This window comes from Archocentrus centrarchus, chromosome 12, assembly GCF_007364275.1.
Source record: "Archocentrus centrarchus isolate MPI-CPG fArcCen1 chromosome 12, fArcCen1, whole genome shotgun sequence".
Taxonomy (NCBI): domain Eukaryota; kingdom Metazoa; phylum Chordata; class Actinopteri; order Cichliformes; family Cichlidae; genus Archocentrus; species Archocentrus centrarchus.
This window is the reverse complement of record NC_044357.1, coordinates 24,879,588-24,901,903: the sequence shown is the minus strand read 5'-3', so window position 1 is coordinate 24,901,903 and position 22,316 is coordinate 24,879,588. Positions and strand designations below refer to the sequence as shown.

General features: G+C 41.9%; 1 protein-coding gene across 1 annotated transcript in view; it reads left to right on the top strand.

Annotated features, from left to right (window-relative positions):
- The first annotated feature begins 246 nt into the window (after window positions 1-246).
- The window catches only part of dcc (DCC netrin 1 receptor), a 137,222-nt gene continuing 115,152 nt past the window's right edge, over window positions 247-22,316 (top strand). The window contains exons 1-7 of the mRNA XM_030743288.1: window positions 247-260; window positions 368-423; window positions 1,087-1,246; window positions 11,145-11,299; window positions 12,081-12,229; window positions 12,345-12,483; window positions 18,579-18,628. Coding sequence (XP_030599148.1) covers window positions 247-260; window positions 368-423; window positions 1,087-1,246; window positions 11,145-11,299; window positions 12,081-12,229; window positions 12,345-12,483; window positions 18,579-18,628 — 723 coding nt within the window. The remainder of the gene's footprint in view (window positions 261-367; window positions 424-1,086; window positions 1,247-11,144; window positions 11,300-12,080; window positions 12,230-12,344; window positions 12,484-18,578; window positions 18,629-22,316) is intronic.

Genomic DNA, 22,316 nt, shown 5'->3' with positions numbered 1-22,316 from the left:
TTACTTTGGAAAATTTGTTGAATCTTAAACATCTACATTATCAGCCTTCCTCTCTTGATTACATTCATACAGTATAAAAGTTAACTCCAGAATTAGTGCTTTGTGCCAAGCGAGGGCCATTTTGAAAGAAAACGTGAGTCTTAGCATTTTTTAGTTAGGGAGTTTCATTAAGTTGTGTTTAGCAGTAAGAAGTTCTTACTGCTAAACACAAATTAATGACAAATCTATGAATACTGTGGCCCCTTGATGGCCCCTTACTGGTAAGAACTATACCAAAGTATGCCCGGTGCTAGATTTGCCCATCTGGAGGGTCATTCTGCTGTTAATGGTAGTTCCATTCTCAGCTGTATCTTGCTTGGTCATTTAGGCAGACAGAAGCAGACGAGGCAAAGAGCCTCAAAAATCCTGCAGGTGCTGAGAAAGGTAAAGGTCACGTCAGGAAAATCTCACCTTTTTAAATGTGTTTTTCTTTCTTGCAGTAATTAAGATATTTTGGAAGGTTGGGTTTATACATTCAGGTGGGATCTAAAATTGACATTTTTTTGCACCTCCTGAGAACTGAACTGAACACCATTAGAAACATAATTATTTTAACGCACCATATTGACATAAAAATGTCTGAATTCAAATGCTATGTGTGTTTTAATGTCACGGCATTAAAACAGTCTCAACTGTGAGATGACTGATTTCTGTTGACTGATAACTAAACTCTTCAGATGCTCTGCTGCTTTTTCTTCTTGGCTGTGATCTTCTTTACCACTCTTCTTCCTTCTTTTCTTCCTTCTTGTCTCTTCCACGTCTTTTCCGTTCCTTATCTGCTCATCTCATCTGTCCTTTTCTCTTTTTATTTTTTTTCTTTGCTCTGTCTCCTTTGCTCGCCTCCTGCACCTCCCCTCCACCTCCCCCTGTCGTCCTCCGTCCTTGTCCCTGCTTCTCCCCTCCCCTCCCCTCCCCTGGATGAACTGTTAACAGAGGCCACGCCCACTCAGTATAGACCTTCCTACACACCTCCTCCTCTTCCCCGCCCTTCTCCTGCTCCTTCTGGCACCCCTTTGACTTACTCCTCCTCCTCTGATCCCCCACCAGTGTCCCCCAGCCCAGGCGTTGCCCTCCCCTCTGCCCCCCGCGACCTGGTCCCTGTCCTAGTGTCCAGCCGATTTGTCCGACTCAGCTGGCGCCCCCCAGAGGAGACCGGAGGAGCCGTTCAGACCTACGGTGTTTATTACTCCCAGGATGGAGTCGAGAGGTAAGACGAGCTTCTGTTTCTTTGTTTTATATTTGTATTTTTATTGGTCTGTTTGTGAATCTGCATCATTGTTGTGTTATAAAGCAGAACAGACAAAGAGGCTGTATGCATGCACAGCAGTACGTCAAAGTGAATTACTGGACATTTTTAAATCTTTGCTCTGCAATGGAGGATCTGTTGTTTCATCCTGAGGGGAAGTGGTAATGTGCACAATTAAATTTCAAATAGAATGTAAATTTTTCCTATAGCAGGTGGAAGTAGCAGCCCATCAGTAACAATGTTTTAATGTGACGATATGGCTGGATTATTTAATAATCCCACGCGGTAACATTTGATCTTTCCCAAGTGGCATCCTCGGGGAAGAATAATTAAGCCAACGTGAGAGTGCAGCTTCTCTAATGTCCACCTGAGGTTGGTTCCAAAGGTGATTCAGCTCCCATAGAGTGACGTATTAAAATGCTCAAATTTACAGCAGAAATAAACATAATTAAAGCCTGGTACAAAAAAAAGAAAAGATTTTGACCTCTGCGGTTGGTTTCCTTCTTCCAAACAATTGTAGTGTTGGTGAGTGTTTTTTTTTATAACTCACCTGTCTGGATGTGGTTGCTTTGACTGACAGGTGTTCTTCTAGTTCCAGCCACTAACCTGGGCCCTTGACTGAGTTTATGCCTCATGTAGCATTTTTAATCAGATCGTCTGATCAATAATGTGGCTTGTTGCGCCATTAACTGTATTATTAGATGTATGTGAAGTCTGGGTTTTGATGAGTGGAGTGCTAGTATGTTATTGGTCTGTAACTTAGCATTAATTACAAGTATCTGTGCCTGTGTTCTGCACCCAGTTTATGAATGCAGCTTTGTATTTAAGCTTCTGGTGTTAATTGTTACCTTCTAAGCTCGTTGCACCAACAAAACTTAAACCTGGTCCTAACTAAGCTTGGTTGTAGTTATCCATGTTTGTGTGAATGCATGTGATGTTGGCTGTCTGGGGGTAATTTAATTTGGGGCAATTTAACCAGTGTTCACATTAGAAAATAAGGAAATTAACAGAGCTATACAAACATCACTAGAACACAACGACTGTCAAACAATCAGCGTCATAATTAAACCTGAAGAAACAGATGACAAAGAAATAATTAATTGTTCTAATTAAGGCAACTTTCAATGCAAATATATATATAATATATTAATATGTATCTCCTATAGAACCATAACCTCCCATTCATCTTCTCCTGCTAAAAGTCTGCTAGTTATAAACCTGAGAAATGACACCCAACTTTACCTTTACACTTGTCGTCTCTACAAACACACATTTTTTACTTTGGTCCGGACTAGATGTAAAATTTCTGCATGTAGTGCACGAGGTTGGTGCTGCATGTGTGACCGTGCAGCCCTAACCTCGTAAACAGCATACTTTTTTAATGACCAAAACTAGCACAGCATTGGCTAAAAGTTGGACTCAGTTTCATGATCGTTAATATACAGATTGTCATCAGTGGATTTGAGCTCCATTTGCAGAGCTGGGGAATGGCTGCGGTCACAGCATTGTAAGATGTGAAAGATGTATCCTTAGACTCCTTCCTTGCCTAAAGAGTGCTGTAGGTGATCCAGGAGAGAAGAAAGAACCCCTGCCTGAGCAAAAACAGTGATCCCTTATGTTTCATATACTTTTGAAAAACATTGCGTCTCTGCAGATTTCACACCCCAAACACACCGTTTTGAAAATTGCTCCACCCAAAGGATCGGGTCCCCCGGCACAAACGGTGTAATACAGTGGGTAAAAGGGGCATCTCCTCACCATCTTATAAGGCTGTGATTGCAGCCATTCTCCAGCTCTCTGTGAACTGTACTTGTAGCCACTGATTGATGGTCATGACAAATAATCGTGAATTTGAGCCCATGGCGTGGTTAGTTTTGGTCATGAAAGTGATTTTTATTATGAAGTAGTTGGTAGGACATTTCACACAAAAACAAAATCATGCCTCGTGGCCCCAAATGAACTATGAGCAGATTGGTTGAGCAGTGTGGAAACATAAATATCTGTATGCAGTCTCTACAGGATCCAGTCAGAAGTTGTTGAGATATTTTAGTCTGGAACAAACTGGCCAACAGTGACATTTCTTTCTGGGGACGTGCTGCTTACCTGACTGAAAAAGATAGATGAACTCATGCTGTTGACTCAAAGGCATGTGGACCCAAGATCCTGATTTAGCAGTTGTTAGCTTATAAAGGGATAACAGTCTGATGGTGCAGAGCTGTATACTAACAGTGTGTCAAAGACAACACTGCTTTTCTTAGATCACAGCTCTGGTGCACACAGAAGCTCAGAGCACCGAGTAGAAAAAGCTCTGGGTGACACATTGGCGAGTCCCCTGCTGATGCTAAATGGTTACCTCTGACAGTCAGAGCTCCAGCTGAAGGCTTTCACATCCAGGCTTTTAAAGCTTTGTTACCTCAGAGACAATCTGGGCCTGCAGAGCTCTGGGGCTCTGAACGGTAGGCTGGACAAAAGAGCCACTGAAGTTTGTGTCATGAAATGATTCGATAGAGAGATTCTGTCAGTCCTAATGGCTTACAGAAGGAATAGAGGCAGAGGTTTTGTCAGTTCTAATGACTTTGAGAAAAATGCCGATATGGGTTTTGTCAGTGCTAATAACTTGCAGAAAATGAGAGGGGAGGAAGGCTGAGAGAGAAAACAATGAAAGATTACAGGAGAAAGGGAAATGGCTGGAGGGAAGGGTGAGGATGACTTTTTTTTGTCAGCTGTAATGACTTCCTGGAAATATATTGACAGCAAAATAGAGAAATATCTGGACAGATCAGGAAGGAAAATGGAAAAAGAAAGAAGGCAGAAGGAATTAGAAGATGAAACGATGTTTGTAGGCAGACATTCATACAAGTCATTGCAGTCTTTCCAAAGCATGTCATACTGATTACTGCTATTTTCAGGATATGTTAAGGTTCTCATAATTACCATCATTTTCCATGTCAGTGATACCGATTCATTTCTCTTCTCTTTCCTTCTACGTGTTCCCCAGCAGGAGCCGTGCTGTCTACACCAGATATTATTACTCTGGACTCAATTACCAGTGAAATTAGAGCATTAGAACCTAAATGCTGTCAGACCAGATTCACAGGTGCCACAGGTCGCCTAAAGCCTCTGACAGGAACTACTGTAGTTTCAAAATAAACTACAGCAGCTGCTTGTTTCCAACATATTTTCTTTATGACTTTTCAGCTAATGCCAGCCTTCTGACAGATGGCCAGCATCGGTCTCTTTTAGCTTAACAGACCAGAATATGTACCTCTGATCAAGTACCTGCTATCAGCCATCACCTATAACCATGATTTTTATTTGATCCTAACCAAGTTTTATCCAGCCTTGAAAATCGCCCCATAATTTATTTGCCTAATTATCGTTCCAGATCATTAAACGCATCATAGACGTACGCTCACCAGACACCTTCTTAGTTGCATCTTGATGGACACATTTCTCAGAGATTTTGTTCCATAACGACATGATAGCACCACACAGCTGCTGCAGATGTGAATCTCCTGTTCCACCACAACCTGAAGATTGAGGTCTGGTGACTGTGAAGGCCATCTGAGTGCAGTGAACACGCTGTAATGCTCTAGAATCCAGACTGAGATGATTTGAGCTTTGTGACATGTTGTGTTATCCTGCTGGAAGCAGCCATCAAAAGTGTGAAGGCCATTGCACTGTAGTCTTAAAGGGAAGGACAGGGTAGCAGCAATACTCCGGTACACTGTGGTGTTTAAACAATACTCAGTTCCTGTTAAGGAGCTCAAAGTGTGTAAGAAAATACCCCACACACCACCAGCAGCCTGAACCATCGATACAAGGCGGGATGGATCTGTGCTTTCATTTCTAACCCGACCACCCTCCCAATGTTGCAGCACAAATCCAGACTTTTTCCAAGCTTCTGTTGCACAATTTTGGTGAGTCTGTAGGAATTACAGCCTCAGTTTACTGTTTACTGACAGAAGCGGCACCTGGTGTGGTCATCTGCTGCTTACTTAAGTCATTTAGCCCCCCACCCCACCCCATTCTGATGCTCAGTTTGAACTCCCGCAGGTAATCCTGACCACGTCTGCACATCTAAATGCTGTTTGTCAAAAAACTGAGTTGAACAAATAAAATGAAAAAGGTTCTTCTGAAGTCAGAGCAGGATTGTTATAAATCTGCTCTTGCAGTAGATGCAAATGTATTTGATACAAGTACTAATAAAGTGGTCTCAGGATATCCCTCAGTATATCAGCATCTTTAAAATGCCTTAAAGTAATGGACTGTCATTATTCGTACATAGTTGAGAAGTTCTTGCCATAACTTTGATTACTATAGCACATCAATAAGGAAATAACATTTGGAGAAAACTGCAGCATGTATTGTGACATGTGGACACACGTTTTTGGCTGTTGGACTTCGATGAGGAGTCACATTATTGTGCAGAATCCCAGATGAAAGTAGGAGATATAAACTGCTCCCCCGGAGTCTCGGCGCTGATAGTGGTAGTGGAGCGGAGAAAACAAATGGCCCATGGAGACTTTGGATGACACATCCTGGATCAGGAGGAGGGTTAGATGGCCTTTGTGCTAGATGGCTGGAACGGCAGAGTGAGATGTCACAGGGAACTTAAAGGATAGGAACTAGGGGCAGATTGGCAGAGAACACAGGCGGCTAGATTATTGTACAAGAGCAGTGACATTGAAATTTTGAATGATGTGGGAAATGACAGCATGGGAAAACAGCAGTGACAGAAAATAGCCCATATAACCAAGAGAAATGGAGACTGCAGAACAGATGTTTCTTTTGCAACAACACTTTTAACATTTTAACAGGTCTTATTGCTGTAGACCAACACTATCTCAGCACAACACAACTGATGGTCTTGATGAGGCTCATCTGTTAACTGTAATCACAACCTCACAAAGCTGTCTAAAGTACAGCCAATACTTTAGAAAGCTGCCTTCAAAGCAAATACATATATTCTCTGAATCATGAAGCCTGTGCTGAAGTGCCTTAAAGCAGTGTTCTGGTCAGCAGGGGGTGGGTCCTCTGGCTGTAACCAGATAGTAGATTGTTTAGATGTCAGTGAGAAAATGAGGCAACTTCTGTCTTCATTAATGATTCCTAATAGGTTTATGGTCTCAGGTGTTTATTTCAAGTCATATTTAATGCAAAATGAGGTTCTTTTTAAAACATCAAGATGGTGACGAGTGAAACGCTCAACCTAAGGCAACAAAACACGATTTTATAAATGTCCATCTTTTGTATACAGTTGTGGTCAGAAGTTTATCATTGGCATCATAATTTTTGAATTTTAGTGATTTTTTGATTTTTTTTCCTTTTCCAGGGTGGAATGATTATACAGCATACATCTGTAATAACAGTAAACCAACCAGTTTAAATGAGTTCTACCAATTCTGCCAAGAAGAATCAAAAATCCAACCGGAATTATGCCAGAAGCTCACTGATGGCTAATAAAAGCATCTGAAGTGACACTTGCTAAAGGACATTTAACCAAATAATAACAATATCCATCCATCCATCCATCCATCCATCCATCCATCCATCCATCCATCCATCCATCCATCCATCCATCCATCCATACATCCATCCATCCATCCATACATCTTCATCCACTTACCCAATTCAGGGTTGAGGAGTTGGAGCCTATCCCAGCTGTCATAGAGCCAGAGGCAGGGTACACCCTGGACAGGTGACCAATGTGTTGCAGGGCTAACACAGAGAGACAGACAACCACACCTATGGGCAATTTAGATCAATGAACCTAACCCCACTAACTGCATGTCTTAAGACTGTGGGAGGAAGCTGGAGTACTGGAGAATACCCACGCTACGTGTTCTGTAGTGTTGCTGTTATTCTGCAGCTATTGCAACCTCAGGGCTGATGAGACTGGGGTGAAACAGAAAGCCTGGAGGGTAAGGAAAGGGAGGGTTAAAAACAGGAAGAGGTGAGATCCTTAGAGAGAGGAAAAAATTAGAAGCAAAGCCAGAGAGATGAGGACTTGGTAAAGACGTAAGCAGAAGAAGAGCTGTCTTTTTCTCTCCGTGTGTTATTCCTGTTTGCGCTGACTTCCTGCCCTCACACGGTGGCTTTTTGAAGGGCAAACAGAGTTCACACTGCATCAGAATCCAGCCTGCTGGTTACCTCAACATCCAGCTCCGCTTCTCAGCCTTTTCCTCAGCAGCCCAGAGAAAAGATGGATTTATTTACCCTGAGAACTCCTCTCACCTTTGGTGTTGTCTTTAACCTTTGCGTGCGACTGCTGCTGCCGATGATAGCAGTTGATTTGTTGCTCTATCAGTGTGTCAAATTGCCATGAAATCTACAGTGTACGTCTGTGGTCTGCAGATGATGAATTCTGATAACCTCTTGGCAAACTGTCCCAAAAACATCACCTAAGGTCCCCGTTCAGACCGGTTTATAGACTGCACATGCTGTAGTTGTTTATTGAACAGTTGGAGGAAATTTCAGGAGGGTAAGCAACAAACGCTACATCCTTTTAATCAAAGTAACCAGACGGCCTTGTTGAAACCACCACACAGCAACCTTCTCACAACGGCAAAGACAAAAGCATGAAAATAATTTACATTTCTATTCACAGTCCATTTTAGGTTTGCGGTCAGAGTCATTAATAAAAAGGAGTAAAGACTTAAAAACCCTTAAAAATGTAATGCAAACCCAACAGAGCTACAGGTGAGGTAGAAAGTTCCAGGTGTAGGTTTTGGTATAGTTTAAGAGGCTTACAGCTTTCCACCATGCAGGTTCTGTTACCAGGCAGAAAAATCCACCTTTTTCTATTATGATTAAAATGAGGTAGCACTGTCCAAAGATTCAGTAACATCACTGTCACTGACACGTCTTCAGATCTCACTTTGACCTGGTGACACGGAGACTTAATGTTTTTCAAAATTCTCCTGATTGTATAAATAAAAGCTCGAGGTTGTTTGTTTAGGCGTCACATCAGTGAATTACTGACAGTTTCTGTTGGGTCAAAATTTTAAAAATCCTGTCCATATACCAGTGATTTTCCTAAATCTTCCCTCTGGAATGTGCTTTAACTGAAACTAAACTATGTTTTTTAAAAAAGTCAAGATAAAAAATTAAATAAAATACAAAACTATAATAAAGTGCTGGAGGATGAACGGGCTGTGGTGTATTATTTTTGATATGGTTACTGTTTCTACACTGCTTTATATTCACCCTTATTTGCCAACGTGAGTACAAGAAGTAGCTGAAAGTAACAGTAACATATTTTTAGAAATTCCAGAAAGTCCTATTTTTTTTCTGCCTCAGTATAAAATGAAATTGACCCATACATAAGATGGAGACCACCATTTGTGATTATCAGCCAGAAGACTGAGATTTATGTACTGTTTGGGCCTTTGAGTGTTGTATGATACTTGGTGGTTACATTTAGTCACTAAAAACTATCTGGTTTAACTGCTTTGGTTTCAAAGGGTTGGGCTTACAGTGGGTTAGCTTATGGATTTTGCTTAACCCTTAAATGTGGTGCCAGCTGAGCCTTTCCCAGAGTTGTGACAAGCAGGAAATGAGCACCTGTCTCACACAGTCTGTGTGTCATTGCATAAAAATGCTGTGTTAGAGTGCTGAGCAGGAGAAGAAACAGAGAAGAAATGTGTCCTGAGCTGATTGGTGTTTCTGTAACAGGGACTGTGAAACCGCTAACAGTGCTTAGCTCTTTAAAATAGAGCCAAAGTGTCTCCAAATTAACATTTTATATCTGGTTTATTTAATCTCTACACAAATAAAAGTGTGAAGATGAAAACTGGTGTTCGCAGAGGGAGTTAAAAAGACGTTCCTTGGCAAACAGCCACACATTTTACTGCACTGCATTTTTATCCCTTGTTTTACATATTGAGACAAACATCCCATGTTTAAATCCTCTCTAGTTTTCAAAAGTCTGCACTGCAGGACAGACAATTTCCTAAAGTACAGCTTTTATCCAATTGCTACAAAGGAAACAAGGGAAGGGTGCCATTATGGGTCAAGGTCAACTTGTCACTGTATTTGGCTGCAGACACTAGACAAGTGGGAAAAAAATTGCAAGTCACAGTTACAAATTTGCAGATCAGAGTGAAATAAGATGGAAATTACTACAAAGAAAATTCAGCTGCAATAAACAGAAAAACTACTTTTAAGTCTGTGAAGTGGGTGTAAAGCAACTCTCTGCAGTCTAACACGATGTGAACCAGGATCGCAGTCTCACTGGAAACGTGTGGCTCAGAGACGTTTTAATCAATGAATGCGTCCCTGCTGAAACTTCATGCTAACAATAACGGAAGTTGTCTCAGTGTTTGTTTGATTTTGGGAACTAAAGAAGGATTTGGACCTGGGAAAAGCTGATGATGTCAGATTGGATAATTTCTCACTAAATATTAGCTGCCTGCTGTCTTTGTGTTAAGCTGGACTAATGGAAGCAGCAGAAATGAGCTTCCTCTGAAAGGTGGCTGGCCTCTCCCTTAGAGATAGGGTGATGAGTGCAGGGAGGGAATCAGAGTAGAGCCGCTGCTCGTCCACATCGAAAGGAGCCAGTTGAGGTGGTTCGGGCATCTGATTAGGATGCTTCCTGGGTGCCTCTTGGGTGAGGTGTTCCAGGCATGTCCTACTGGGAGGAGGCCCCGCAGCAGACGTAGGACATGCTGGAGAGATTATATCTCTTGGCTGACCTGGGAACGCCTCGGTGTCTCCTGGATGAGCTGGTGGAGGTGGCTGGGGAGAGGGAGGCCTGGGCTTCTCTGCACAGGGTGCTGTCCCTGCGGCCCAGCCCCGGATAAGCAGAAGAGGATGGATGGATGGATGGATGGATGGATGGATGGATGGATGGATGGATGGATGGATGGATGGATGGATGGATGGATGGATGGATTAACAGAACCCTACTGCAGCTCTACACTTCATTTTCAGACATAACCATAATTATATAATTTCTCCCAGGATCTTGAGCCATCACTGTAAGAGTCACTCTGTGTTAAACCTTCTTGAAATGAGCTGAACAGACATGCACACTGAACCTAACGATGAGCTGTAATTATAATGAATCCTTCACTGATTATTTAAAACCTTTCAGTCCTTCCTCAGCTGCAGTAATTTATTTACAGTACATTTTTTTGCACAGTTCCCTTCTGTCTTAATGAAGAATGAGTTACAAATTTCCTTTGTGCTTCTTAGTGGTGAAGTCGAGATGTTGGCATGCAGTGAACATCAGTGCAGGGATGTTTTATCTGTTTTCATCAAAAAGGAGCAAAATCCTGCCAACAGAAAGTTTGCTTTCATGTTTTATCCCCAGGAATATTTTCAGTATTCTGTATTAAAAAATGCTCCAATGCGTTTTCCTTTCAGAGAACTGAAACCACTGGTGTGTGTGTGTGTGTGTGTGTGTGTGTGTGTGTGTGTGTGTGTGTGTGTGTGTGTGTGTGTGTGTGTGTGTGTGTGTGTGTGTGTGTGTGTGTGTGTGTGAGAGATGCTGTGGAAACATGCTAATCGTTGCATCTGGATTTGTCTCATCTGTGGTCTGGTGATTAGTTGTGGACTGTGAGGCTGCAGAGGTGCTGTAATCTGTGGATTAGCTGCAGACACTGAGGGATTACAGAGATTGCAGCTGATTCCAGCAGCGATTATCTGCGCTGTTACAAAGTAAAGAAAGATCGCCTCCCACTTTCAATCTGTTTAAATAAACCATAAATAAATAGAAAAGCGTGTAGCTGTAATTACAGTTACTTTCAGGAAAACACACTTAATGATAAAGATGAGTAACATAAATAACGCAGCAGTGCTTTTGTTTTTTTTCTGTGATGAGAAATTAATCCATGGTGCTTTTTTCCCATGTCAGGGAGAGGTCAGTGAACGTGTCGGAGCCGGAGTCTTTGGAGCTTACAGTTTCCAACCTAAAGCCGGAGGAGAGCTACAGCTTCAGAGTCGTCGCTTACAACGACGTGGGGCCAGGAGAGAGCTCCGCCCCACTCAAGATTGCCACCAAACCTGATCGTAAGACACAAACGCTCCATCACACACAGACACACACAAGTGTACTCTGCTTAGTCATCGCTGTGAATCCTTTTTATGGTGCGTTGTCCCGTATTTTGTAATTATTTCTTCTTCTAATTACTTGAACACAAAGATGAAGACTTTCAAGACCAAAATCAAGCTGCTGAAGTCTCTGCTGGCCAGTATGAGATGGAGGAAAAGGGTAGAAGAACGCAGACTGTCCTCTTGCTGTGACACATGGATGGGTCCATGGCTGATTCCTCTTTATGCCTATTAGACTTGGACACACACAACACAACCAGAGTCAAACACGCAACTTAGGATGACATTGCTTGTTTGCATTGTTTTTGGTGCCTTAGACCTCCTTCCTCAAGATCTCACTCAGGTGGAAAATCACGAATGTCTGGCCCAGATGTGGCCCACATCTGCATTTTTCTTTTAGCCGCATTTCACCTTGAATAATGTCCCAGTTAAATAGGCCAGATGTTATTGTAACAGGTCACTGAGTGCATTGTGTTAGCTGCTGTAAATCTTCATATCAAATCAGTAAGAATGTATCTGTTATTCCAGCCAGTAGTCGTATTTATTTACACATTAAAGTTGAAGTTTATGATACGGGACTGAAATGAGCCTGATTTTGATGTGACTCATAAATAACAGCTGTGTCACTGCTTGATTCTCATAGACATGAGGGTATTTAGAACAGGATCATGTGTAGTAATAGTAGCACATGTCTAAAAGTGACAGCACTGGTAACAGAAGTGTTTGTGTGTGTCTACAGTCCAGGTTCCCAACAAGGTGGAGTCTCTCCGAGCATCGGCTCTGTCTCCCACCTCCATTCAGGTGAGCTGGGAGCAACCCAGCCATCCCAACGGCCCCATCCTGGGCTACAGACTGCTGTGGACCGAGAGTCCATCAGGCAAAGAGCAGGTGAGCACCATCACTGATGGAGTCCGATGCTTTCCACAGCCCGAGTCTGTGCTATGGAGTTCATTTGAGCTTCCTCGGTTATTTGGGGAATTAAATACTGTGTGTTTGTGTGCAGAGTGTGGAAGTGAATGGACAAAACTACAAGATGGAGGGACTCAACAAGTTCACAGAATACACAGTTCGGGTGTTGGCCATCAACCGCTACGGACCCGGCACCGCCTCAGAGGCCATCAGCGTCACCACCCAATCAGATGGTGAGCTGTGCCTTAGCATCTCCTCATTTACCCAGTGTGGTATCAGGACATGAACACTGACAGTATTACAGCTGAGGCAACGTCACAGCGGCTTTCCCTCCATGACTGAACGTTCCTCAGTTTCCAGTGTCTCTATCCACTCAAATTTGAAACATTTCAAATTTGGATTCATCGCTCCATCAGACCTGCTGCCACTGATTTTCAGTTGCTCACAATAGGCTGCTAAAAGCATAATTCCCCTGAAATACCAAGGACATCATCTCAATGGAAGCTGTCGCCCTGGTTACAGAAGCAAGTATTGATTTTTAGTGGCTGTTAAAGAGTGAACGTAACCCATCAAATTAAAGAGAATCTGAAGAGGGATTTTCCAACAGGTCCTGGTCATCACAGATCAAAGATAGTGGTGTTTAATTGTGGAGATATGTCATCCCAGTTTGAGGTAGTCCACACTAATAATTCATGTTTTCCACGTGTGCCATCAAGTCATCAAGAAAATGTCTTTATGACCACACTGGGCTCTTAAAGGGATGAAAATGGTAACAAGACTTTTTTTACAGCCTAAAATTCAGCAGGTTTTCTTGCACATGTCTACATGTATAAATTCATAAAACTGCTGCCATGTGATTGGCTGATTAGATATTTCCATTGAGAGGCAGTTGAACAGGTGTACCTAATGAAGTGCCCAATGTGTGTATATGTCTTCTGTGCCATGAATATGGAGGTTTAGGGTTTATGATGTATACTTCAAACCACCACCAGGGGGCGACTGAGATATTTCAGTATAAAAACTTATTAACGATGCATTTAAACATAAGCACAGAACGTTATTTAATATATGTTTAATACGCAGAGTTTACCACAAAGAGTCCAGAATAGTACAGAACACGATTTATGCAGCCTGACTGGTTTAAACTGGTCCCAGTTTCAAGCAGCGCTTCGACTCTGAGACTAGAAAACCGCTGGATCAGATGGTGTCTATTATCTGGCACTGTGTGCGTGTGTGTGTGACAGAAGAGCCAACAGCAGCACACTCTTTAGCCCTTCTCATAGCCCCCTCCCTTCTGCTGTCAGGAGTTTCATTAGGAGACTCGGGGGTCTTTAATTAAGTAGGGAGAGGCAGGAGCAGCTTCATTTAAACCTCTTTTTAGCCTGACACATTAAATGGAGTCCACACATATACTCGGTCACTCTCCCTCACATGCTTCCGTATTAAAGTTCGCTGTGTGTGGAGCAGAACAGAGGAAAAAAAACAGGGAAGTTCATAAGTCATGAAAACACTCAGAGAATAACATAATAAGAGAAATATATTCAAGGTACCCAACTGGACTTATTCTTGCATGCACTTGTTTTGGAGCCCTGCAGGTCCAATCATCTTTACTGGCTGATTGTTTGACAGAGTCCTCATATCTCATCCTAACTTTGCAGCCACATAATCACTCATGAAAAGGACAGATGCATTTAAAATTTAAGAGGCTCAGTGTTGATGCATTCTGAAGGGGAAAAAGAGACGTCAGCTTTGTTTTTATAATCACTGATTTGATTAATTTGACCTTTCACTGCCCACTGCAGACAGAGGGTAAAATGTCAGTGAGTGACACTGGGAGCCTGATACATTATCACAGATGCCATTAAGGAGTCTGCAGCCTATAAATAGCAGGAAGCTTGTGTGGTTTAAAGAGCTGTCTGTGGAGTTTTATGCTTCACTAAACAGCAAAAATAAATCAGACTGGGGTCAAAGGCTTTTTCTAAGTGTCAGTTTTACCTCACTAAGCTGGACTTGTCCAAAGAACTGAGAGCGTCCTGGTAGGTCACAGTCAAACTAGTATTCTTATTATATTAATGTACAGTGACAGCTGTGGGGTCTGTGCTGTTACACCATTTTGTCTCTGTTGTGAAAAAGAAAGATGGAAGCAACGGGAAAACTCGGGTTCAGAAACCGCAGTTCCTCTAATGGCCACTTGAGGCTGATTCCAATAGTGAGTCGTGCACTATAGGCTGCTATGTTAACATAAATATTTACAGCTGGCTTCACGGAAGGTTTCCCACCTTCATAGCAACTTTACGTTCATGGATTTTTTTATAACTCACTTATTATTTTGATAATGACATTGATGGGGACCGCACCACATTGACTGACAGGTGTTTGTTAGGCTTCTGCCGGCATTTATGCTGGTGGATTGTGTATGTTGTGCATTGTGTACACGGTTGTGTCCCAGTGTTTTACATGCTGGGACTTTTCCCCTCCTGGGTCCTCGCTCTTTTCTGTGGTCAGCAAATATATCTGTCCCTTTAGTTTTCTCACTCCTTTATTCATTCCCTCACGTCCATTCTGACAGCTTCAGGAATTGCTGACATTTGTGAGTCCTTATATTGTTGCTGTGATCATTATTACTTATACTGAAACAATTATTTTTATTCTAACATTAAAACAGTAAAAAACTGGGATGAAGATGTAGCTGGAAATGCACGGCAGGAATCGACCATGCTGACCAGGCCAGCCACGATCTTTGTGGGCTGCATGGACCGGACGTGTGGTTACATTTCTTGAGGGGTGTGCGTCAGGTTACGGCGTAGGGTTCAGAGGGGTTTCCAGTTACATACGTAGACCTGACACAGAAGTCTAAATCAGGCATTAATCAGGCTTAAGTAAGCTTGCTATCACTGGCTAAGAACTTAGCACTTTAGCACCTGGAACAAATATGGTTTCTTCTGTCGCCCAAAAAAGAGTCAAAATGACCTTGTTGTACTTTTGTGGGTACAGTGTTCTGCTGTTGTATTTAAATCCAAACTGAATGTTGCATATACGTTCCTTTTACTACTTGGGAACATGCATTCACCAGAGACTTTGTCAGGTATGCCTGTTTGACTGCTCGTTAATGGAAATATCTAAACAGCCAATTACACAGCAGTAACTTAATCCATTTAGACATGTAGATGATCTGCTGAAGTTCAAACTGAGCATCAGAATGGGGAAGAAAGGTGATTTAGGTAACTTTGAACATGGCAGTCTGTTCTGAGTGTTTCAGAAACTGCTGATCGACTTGGATCTTCCCACACAGCCATCACTGGAGAGTTTACAGAGAATTATCCAGAGGGATCTGTCTGAGTACAAATGCCTCCTTGATGTCAGAGGTTAGAGAAGAATGGTGCTTTCAGCTGAGAGGAAGGCAACAGTAACTCAAATAACCATATATTACAACCAAGTTATACAGAAGTGCATCTCTGAATGCACAACACATCAAACCTTGGAGCAGCTGGGCTACAGCAGCAGAGGTGGTGTAAAGGTGTAGGGGGATATTTTCCTGGCACACCCCTTAGTACCAACTGAGCATTGTCTAAATACCAGAGACTACGCAAAGTGTTATTGCTGATCATGTCCAACCCTTTATGACCACAGTGTACCTAAATTCTGTAGTCAGACTGTTTTACCGAACATGCACCAGACTTCAGCACAGTCACCAGATCTCAGTCCCACAGAGCTCCTCTGGGATGTGGTGGAACAGGAGATTCACATCATGGATTTGCATCTGACAAATCTGCAGCAGATGCTATCATGTCATCATGAACTAAAATCTCTGAGGAATGTTTGCAGCAGCTTGTTGAATCTGTGCCATAAAGAATTAAAGGATAAAAGGAAAAATGGGGTCCAGCCCTGCACTAGCAAGTTGTACGTAAGGAAGTATCTGTTAATTATATATATGTACATTTTGGCCTGCAAAAAGGAATACATCATTAGCTTGAGGTCCAGTAATTAGCTCTTGTGGGTATGGTTGTTTAAACTGTAATGGACCTTCACTGGCATGGACGCACTCGACTGAAGCAGTGTGCTACCAAACTCTGCACGCATGGACATTTCCCTCCAAGGAAAAAGAGGCTGCTGGTGCTAACATCGCTAATTTTATTGGCACTCGCCGAACTGATCTGACATCTGATGAGTAGCACACATTTCAGCAGCATTTAAAATGCAATTTCATTGCTGCAGAATGGTTTCAAATAGCTCTCAGACATCTTTAGTTCTGATGGGATTTGTTTCACTCTGGTTCCACTCTCCAACCCCGCATGCTAGGCTGGTTTGGTTTACATTTTCTCCACATACTGGGCCCCTAATATCACAGCACTCAGCTTGTGATGGGTGTGCAGAGAGGGATGCAGTCATTAATAAACTTCCACAGAGTCAGAGAGAATGGAAGCGCCTGTCCAGCTGCAGTCACGCCGTAAAAATGATCTGAAATAACACAAACACATAGTCGTGGTTGCAGAGCAGCTGTATTGTGAATCTTCCGGCTGTGTCTCAATGATAACGCTGACTTGTGGGCTAATTGAATTTACAATAAAACTGATTCATACACACACACACACACACACACACACACACACACACACACACACACACACACACACACACACAGTGAGCAGCTGAATCAATAGATAAGCCGTTGACAGTTAATCAGGCCTCTGATTGGACAGTTCACTCAAACCAAAACACTCCCATTATCAATGTGAATGTTGCACTTTGGCTGTGATGTGCTGGACAGAATCGCACATCTGCTGCCTTTCCTAAAATTGTGTCAACTCTTCCTTCTCTTATTCATCAGTTTCTTCCTCATCATCAGCATCCTCTCTTTTGTCAGTGCTGTTTGTCTCTCTGAGTCTGTTAGCAAGATTACACAAAAGCTTCCAAACCAAATTTCGTGAAAGTTGGGGAGGTGGAGCTCTTCCAGTTTGTGTTTGTCTTCCTCTTTCATCCATTTATTCTTTGGGTCTTTGTTTGATCTCTTTTTAGCTGCTTTATCTTTATTTTTGCTTCCTTTGCATCTTTCTCTTCATCTTTTTCCTCTTTTTTTTCATACTTTTATGTATCAAAGCAAAGTTCCCTAAACTTAAAAGCTCTTATGTTTCATTCTTTTTCATCTTCTCATCTTCATGCTTACCCTTTCATTTTATTCCCATTATCTTCTCTTTTGTTTTTTTCTTCATCTTTCATCATCATCTTGTTTTCCCCTATGATCATCAGACGCACTTTGGTCTTTTTTTTATATTTGTATCTTCTTTTTTTTTATCATCACCTCTGTTAACTTTTTAATCTTTTTTGTGGCTTTTTCTTCTTTACCATCACCCTGATTGTCATCTTAATTTTGTTTTCTTTGTCTGGTTAGCTTGTAATCATTTTTAGGAAATAAAGTCAGTTTTTTTAAGACTCGTCAGAAACCATGTTAAAAAATTCTTGACGGTTCAGTCTGTGGACCTCCGTCATGTTACTCTTGTCACAGTGAGGCCGAATGACATCACAGCTTCAGTCCCGCTGCTTCCTGTCTGTGCTGATGTCATCATGGTGATTGACAGCATTGTTCGGACACCAGATGGAGTCAGCTCAGCACAAAGGGAAAAAAAAGAAATAAAATCACAGTGGATGCATTTTCTAGGCTGTGACGTGATTAGCCAAGCTTAGCATCTTCTTCTTTCAGCTCCGCCCTTTAGGGGGCGCTACAGCATCCATCGCACCCCATCCCAGCATCCTCCTCTGTCACACCAACCTGCTGCACATCCTCCTTCACTGCATCCATGAACCTTCTTTCTGGTCTTGCTCTGGCAGCTCCACCAAAACATAAAAAATCAAATAATCTTCAACAATTCCAAATCTGCCTGATGTATTTATGATTTTCAGATCTTAAACATTAGCACAGCAATAACAATGTAAAAATAACATTAAAAATTAAACCTTTTACATTAAATATTAACAGCATCCCTGTCCCTTCACATCCTTTCTCACAAACACATACGTGAACATGTGTATTACTCATTTTGAAGGAACATAAATTTGCTCATGCACTCATGATCCCCAGAGCATATGCCTTAAATTTTAATGTCAGCATGTGGTTTTAAAGGTTAGGGGAAGTTTAGGTTCTGCTGCCCGATGATTAAAGATTAACAGGAAATTAATGTAAGTCGGCGTAATATCCTCTGAAATGTCTCCACAGTTTTTGTCCATAGCTTCTTCCTTTTCTGAATAATAAATAGTGCCATTGAAGCAGCTGTTGGGTTTGTTGTTGTAGTATTTGGGTTTTTCACACTTTCCTTTATATCTGTCTCCTCAGTGCCCAGCGCTCCTCCACAGAACATCACCTTAGAGGTCGTCCTGTCCAGGGTGAGTTTAAATGCCCGTACCTTTTATTCCCTCTTCTCTCGGCCCGCGTCAGTACAGTGCAACAACATCCACATCATAATCTGCTCCATTTGTGGTGGTATTACCAGTAAAATCCAACTTTATCCCCTTGAACAGACAGACTCTTACAGACTTTAACATCACTGCCTGACTTTCCAGGTTCTGTCTGCCTTGAATTGAGCGATGGCTGCTTATTCTGACACACATCTAAACAGTGACACAGCCATCAGTCAGCAGTCGCTCTCTAGTGATCTGGCCTCATTTTACTGATTGATGGGATCCGAGAATGTGCATAAATAAACGTCTTTGCGCATTTTTCCCAACTCATTTACTTTTCCTCTGTTGGCTGTCCAGGCCGCTACTGTGATATATGTGATGAAAAATATTTACATGCTCTAATTCACACATAGTCAATATAGGAATTGACATTTTATGTCACAAAAAAATGAGTGACACCCCGTCCGTGCCCACCAACAGATCAGAGAGCGGGTGCGGGGGTTGTAGCAGCAAACACAGGGACACCTACAATACTGTGACAAGTCTTCAGCCGCCCCTCGTTTTATATTTTGCAAGGAAAATGGGAAATCGGTGCAGTGATTTATTGCAATGTGTGCAAACATCAATGAAAATATAGTGTATTCTATTTATTATAAATACCTTTTATTCTTCAGCACAGCCTGAACTCTCTGAGGCAGCTTTCTGTGGTTTCTTTAAGCGGTCTGCAGGAACAGTTCTCCGGGCTTCTTGGAGGACATTCTTCTTCGGATGTTTCTGCCTTTTGTTCCGTTCTGAGTCAGGATGATCTCACACTGATTCAGAAATGCTGAGGTCCGGGCTCTGGAGAGGCTGGTCCACGACTGACATTGTGTGTTTTTCTATCCAGGGATGCTTTTACTGCACTGGCAGTGTGTTTGGGATCATTGTCATGCTGATGAAGCTGTTGCCAATCAGATACCTTCCAGATGGTATTGAATGGTGGATTCAAATCTGATGGTACTTTTCTGTGTTCATACCCCGCTGGCTGAAACGCAGCCCAAACCGTGACAGAGCCTTACAGATGGTTGCAGACGCTCACTGTTGGACCTCCTGATCTCCTCTGAATATATTGATAAAGATTTTAAACAAGAATTTCACATTTAGATTCATCACTCCAGCACACCTGCTGCCACTGATTTTCAGTCCAGTCCTTTAAGGATATGCAGCACAGCATAGAGAGAAAAAGCTAATTTGTAGCTAATAACTCTTTGGGAATCACCTCAGGGTACAAAAATACTACTTTATGCTGTCAAACTGTCTTGTCTGATAGATTCAGCTAAAGAAACGGAAACAAATTATGTGTTTCTGTGACTGGATACAAGTGCCTAAAGAAACATTTTAAATTGTTCATGTGTAGACATCTCACTGGTTCTTTGTTGAGTTTGGTGCTTTTTGCATGCTTGAATGATTTATAGATCAGTATTAGGTGGATTATGAAAATGGTTCAAGCAGTGAAAAAGCAGCCAATGTCCAAAGAATTTTTTGAAAGACCTTCAGAAATCCTGGAGAACTGTTGCTCTGAAGAAATGAGGGGTCAAGACTTTTGCACAGTACTGTAAGTCATCATCAGGGATTAACCCAACCCTGTTTTCAGGAAAAGTAGAATATCTAAATAGATTTTTATGTGTTTTTATGTGTAGAATAAGTCATTTTTGTGAATGCTGTGGCATGTGAGAACATCTTTTAACCCTCTGAGGTCATTGTTGGCGTCGACCCCTCTGAGTTGTAAGGTGGTGATATTCCCAACCATAACTCTAACCCTAACCATAGTCAATCAGAGCTGCATGCTTTTATTCATTTGTTGTACCAAGTCTGGACAATCATGGACCAAAGAAAACAATCACTCTACCTGACAAACAGCAAACACTGTTCGGTTTTTGCTTCTGAAATATAAAGTTAGGATCAGGGTCATACCTCAGGGGTAAACTGTTCAAGAGGGTCAAATAACATTTTGTTTGAAGTGGGAGAAACAGTTACATTTCTTTCTTTTTTCTTCCTTGTTTCTTTGTTTGTTTTTGGAATATTTAACGTTGCCCATTTGCCCAAAAGTCAAAAATCGTATCTAAGCTAAATTTGGTCAATCTCACATTGAAGACCATCTTCTCATGCATGTCCAGGCAGCTTCCAGGATTGCTGCTCTTTCTAGATCTCTTTGGAGCTACCACTTTGACCACTGGTAATACATGCTCTGCAGTAACGTAACGCAACAAACTTCTGCTTCAAACTGCCTGAATTTAGATTTGAGGATCAGTTTTGATGAACCAGCAGTTTTCAGTAGAAGCATTGATAGTTTTCAGAAGCAGAAGCTCAGGTGAGGAGCACATCGTGAACTGATCCCTGAGGGTGAGGCTCACATCACGTCAGCTCTACTGTCATTTCTACTGATTTCTACTGATGCGTCCGGTCTGAACTGTGGTATGTGTCAGTGTGCACTGAAAATGCAGAGAAGTCTGTTGTCAGTGTAAGGCACTGAAGAGCTCTTGGCTAAAAATCTATTTCTGAAACATAACAGAAATTGCTATCTTGCAGCAGCCAGTGAAAAAAAAGCACAATGTAGAATATTAGAAATGACCAGCCTTGTCTTCAAATGAAAACTAACCAACTTTCCGAGTTACATTTAACAGCAGCTGCTGCCTCGATTCCTTTTTAAAGCTGCTAAATTTGTTTTTAACTGAAGTCATTCTTGAAGTGCATCAGATCAGCAGGAGGCAGCTGGAGTGGACAGTGGGTGTACAAAGCACTCAAGTTTTATACCAGCAGCTGGAGTTCATGGGCTGACTGCTGTCGGGGTTTAATCATCAAAAGCACTGGTTGAGGCTTTGATTAAATTTAAATAAATGTCTCGAGTCAATGTGCACTTTTATGTATGAAAACAGACTGACTTACTCAAACCTCCTGAAATAATCTGAGACTGTAGTTCTGGGGTTGATACAGCAGGAAATCTAGGAAAACTAGATCAGGATTTAATGTAAGACATCGTTTTTACACCGTTTATACATGCAGTCAGTGTTACTGTCTATGAAAATAAAGAAGGGAACACACTGTAACAGTCAAATGATGTCTAACATTTACTAAGTATTAATGGTATAATTCATGTATCTATTAGCTGCCTGCTCTCTGTTTTTTGACACTTCTGGTTAGGTATGTGAAGTCAGTAAAGCGGTGGAGATGTGAGTTTGAATAAACTTACCTCCTCCTTTCACTCTGTTTCATCAGATGTTTGTGTGATCAGGTTGTTTCATGTTACTCTGAAAGCAGCAGCGGAAAAAGAAAATCATGAATGTTTCCATTGGCTGTGAGTGGCTCATGATTTATGTCCATAAAAATGGAAGTTCAGACGGTCTGCGGAGAGCTGACCTCATTTAATTTCTGTCCGCTTACTTTTCTGCATGTGATTGATATTTCTCTGACGAATGACTCTCAGGTCAAGGCTGATTGATTGCGGATGTCAGAGGTGTTTGATGGTGGAAAGCCTCGGGATACATGTGTAACAAAGAGCAATGTGGGTGTCTATTGTTGAAAGATGAATTCCAAACATACTGAAGCTGGAGGTGGTGGATCCCCGCTACCTCCATACTGTGACCCTTAACTTCCACTTGCACAAAGACAAGAACAAAAACCATTTTTTAATAAA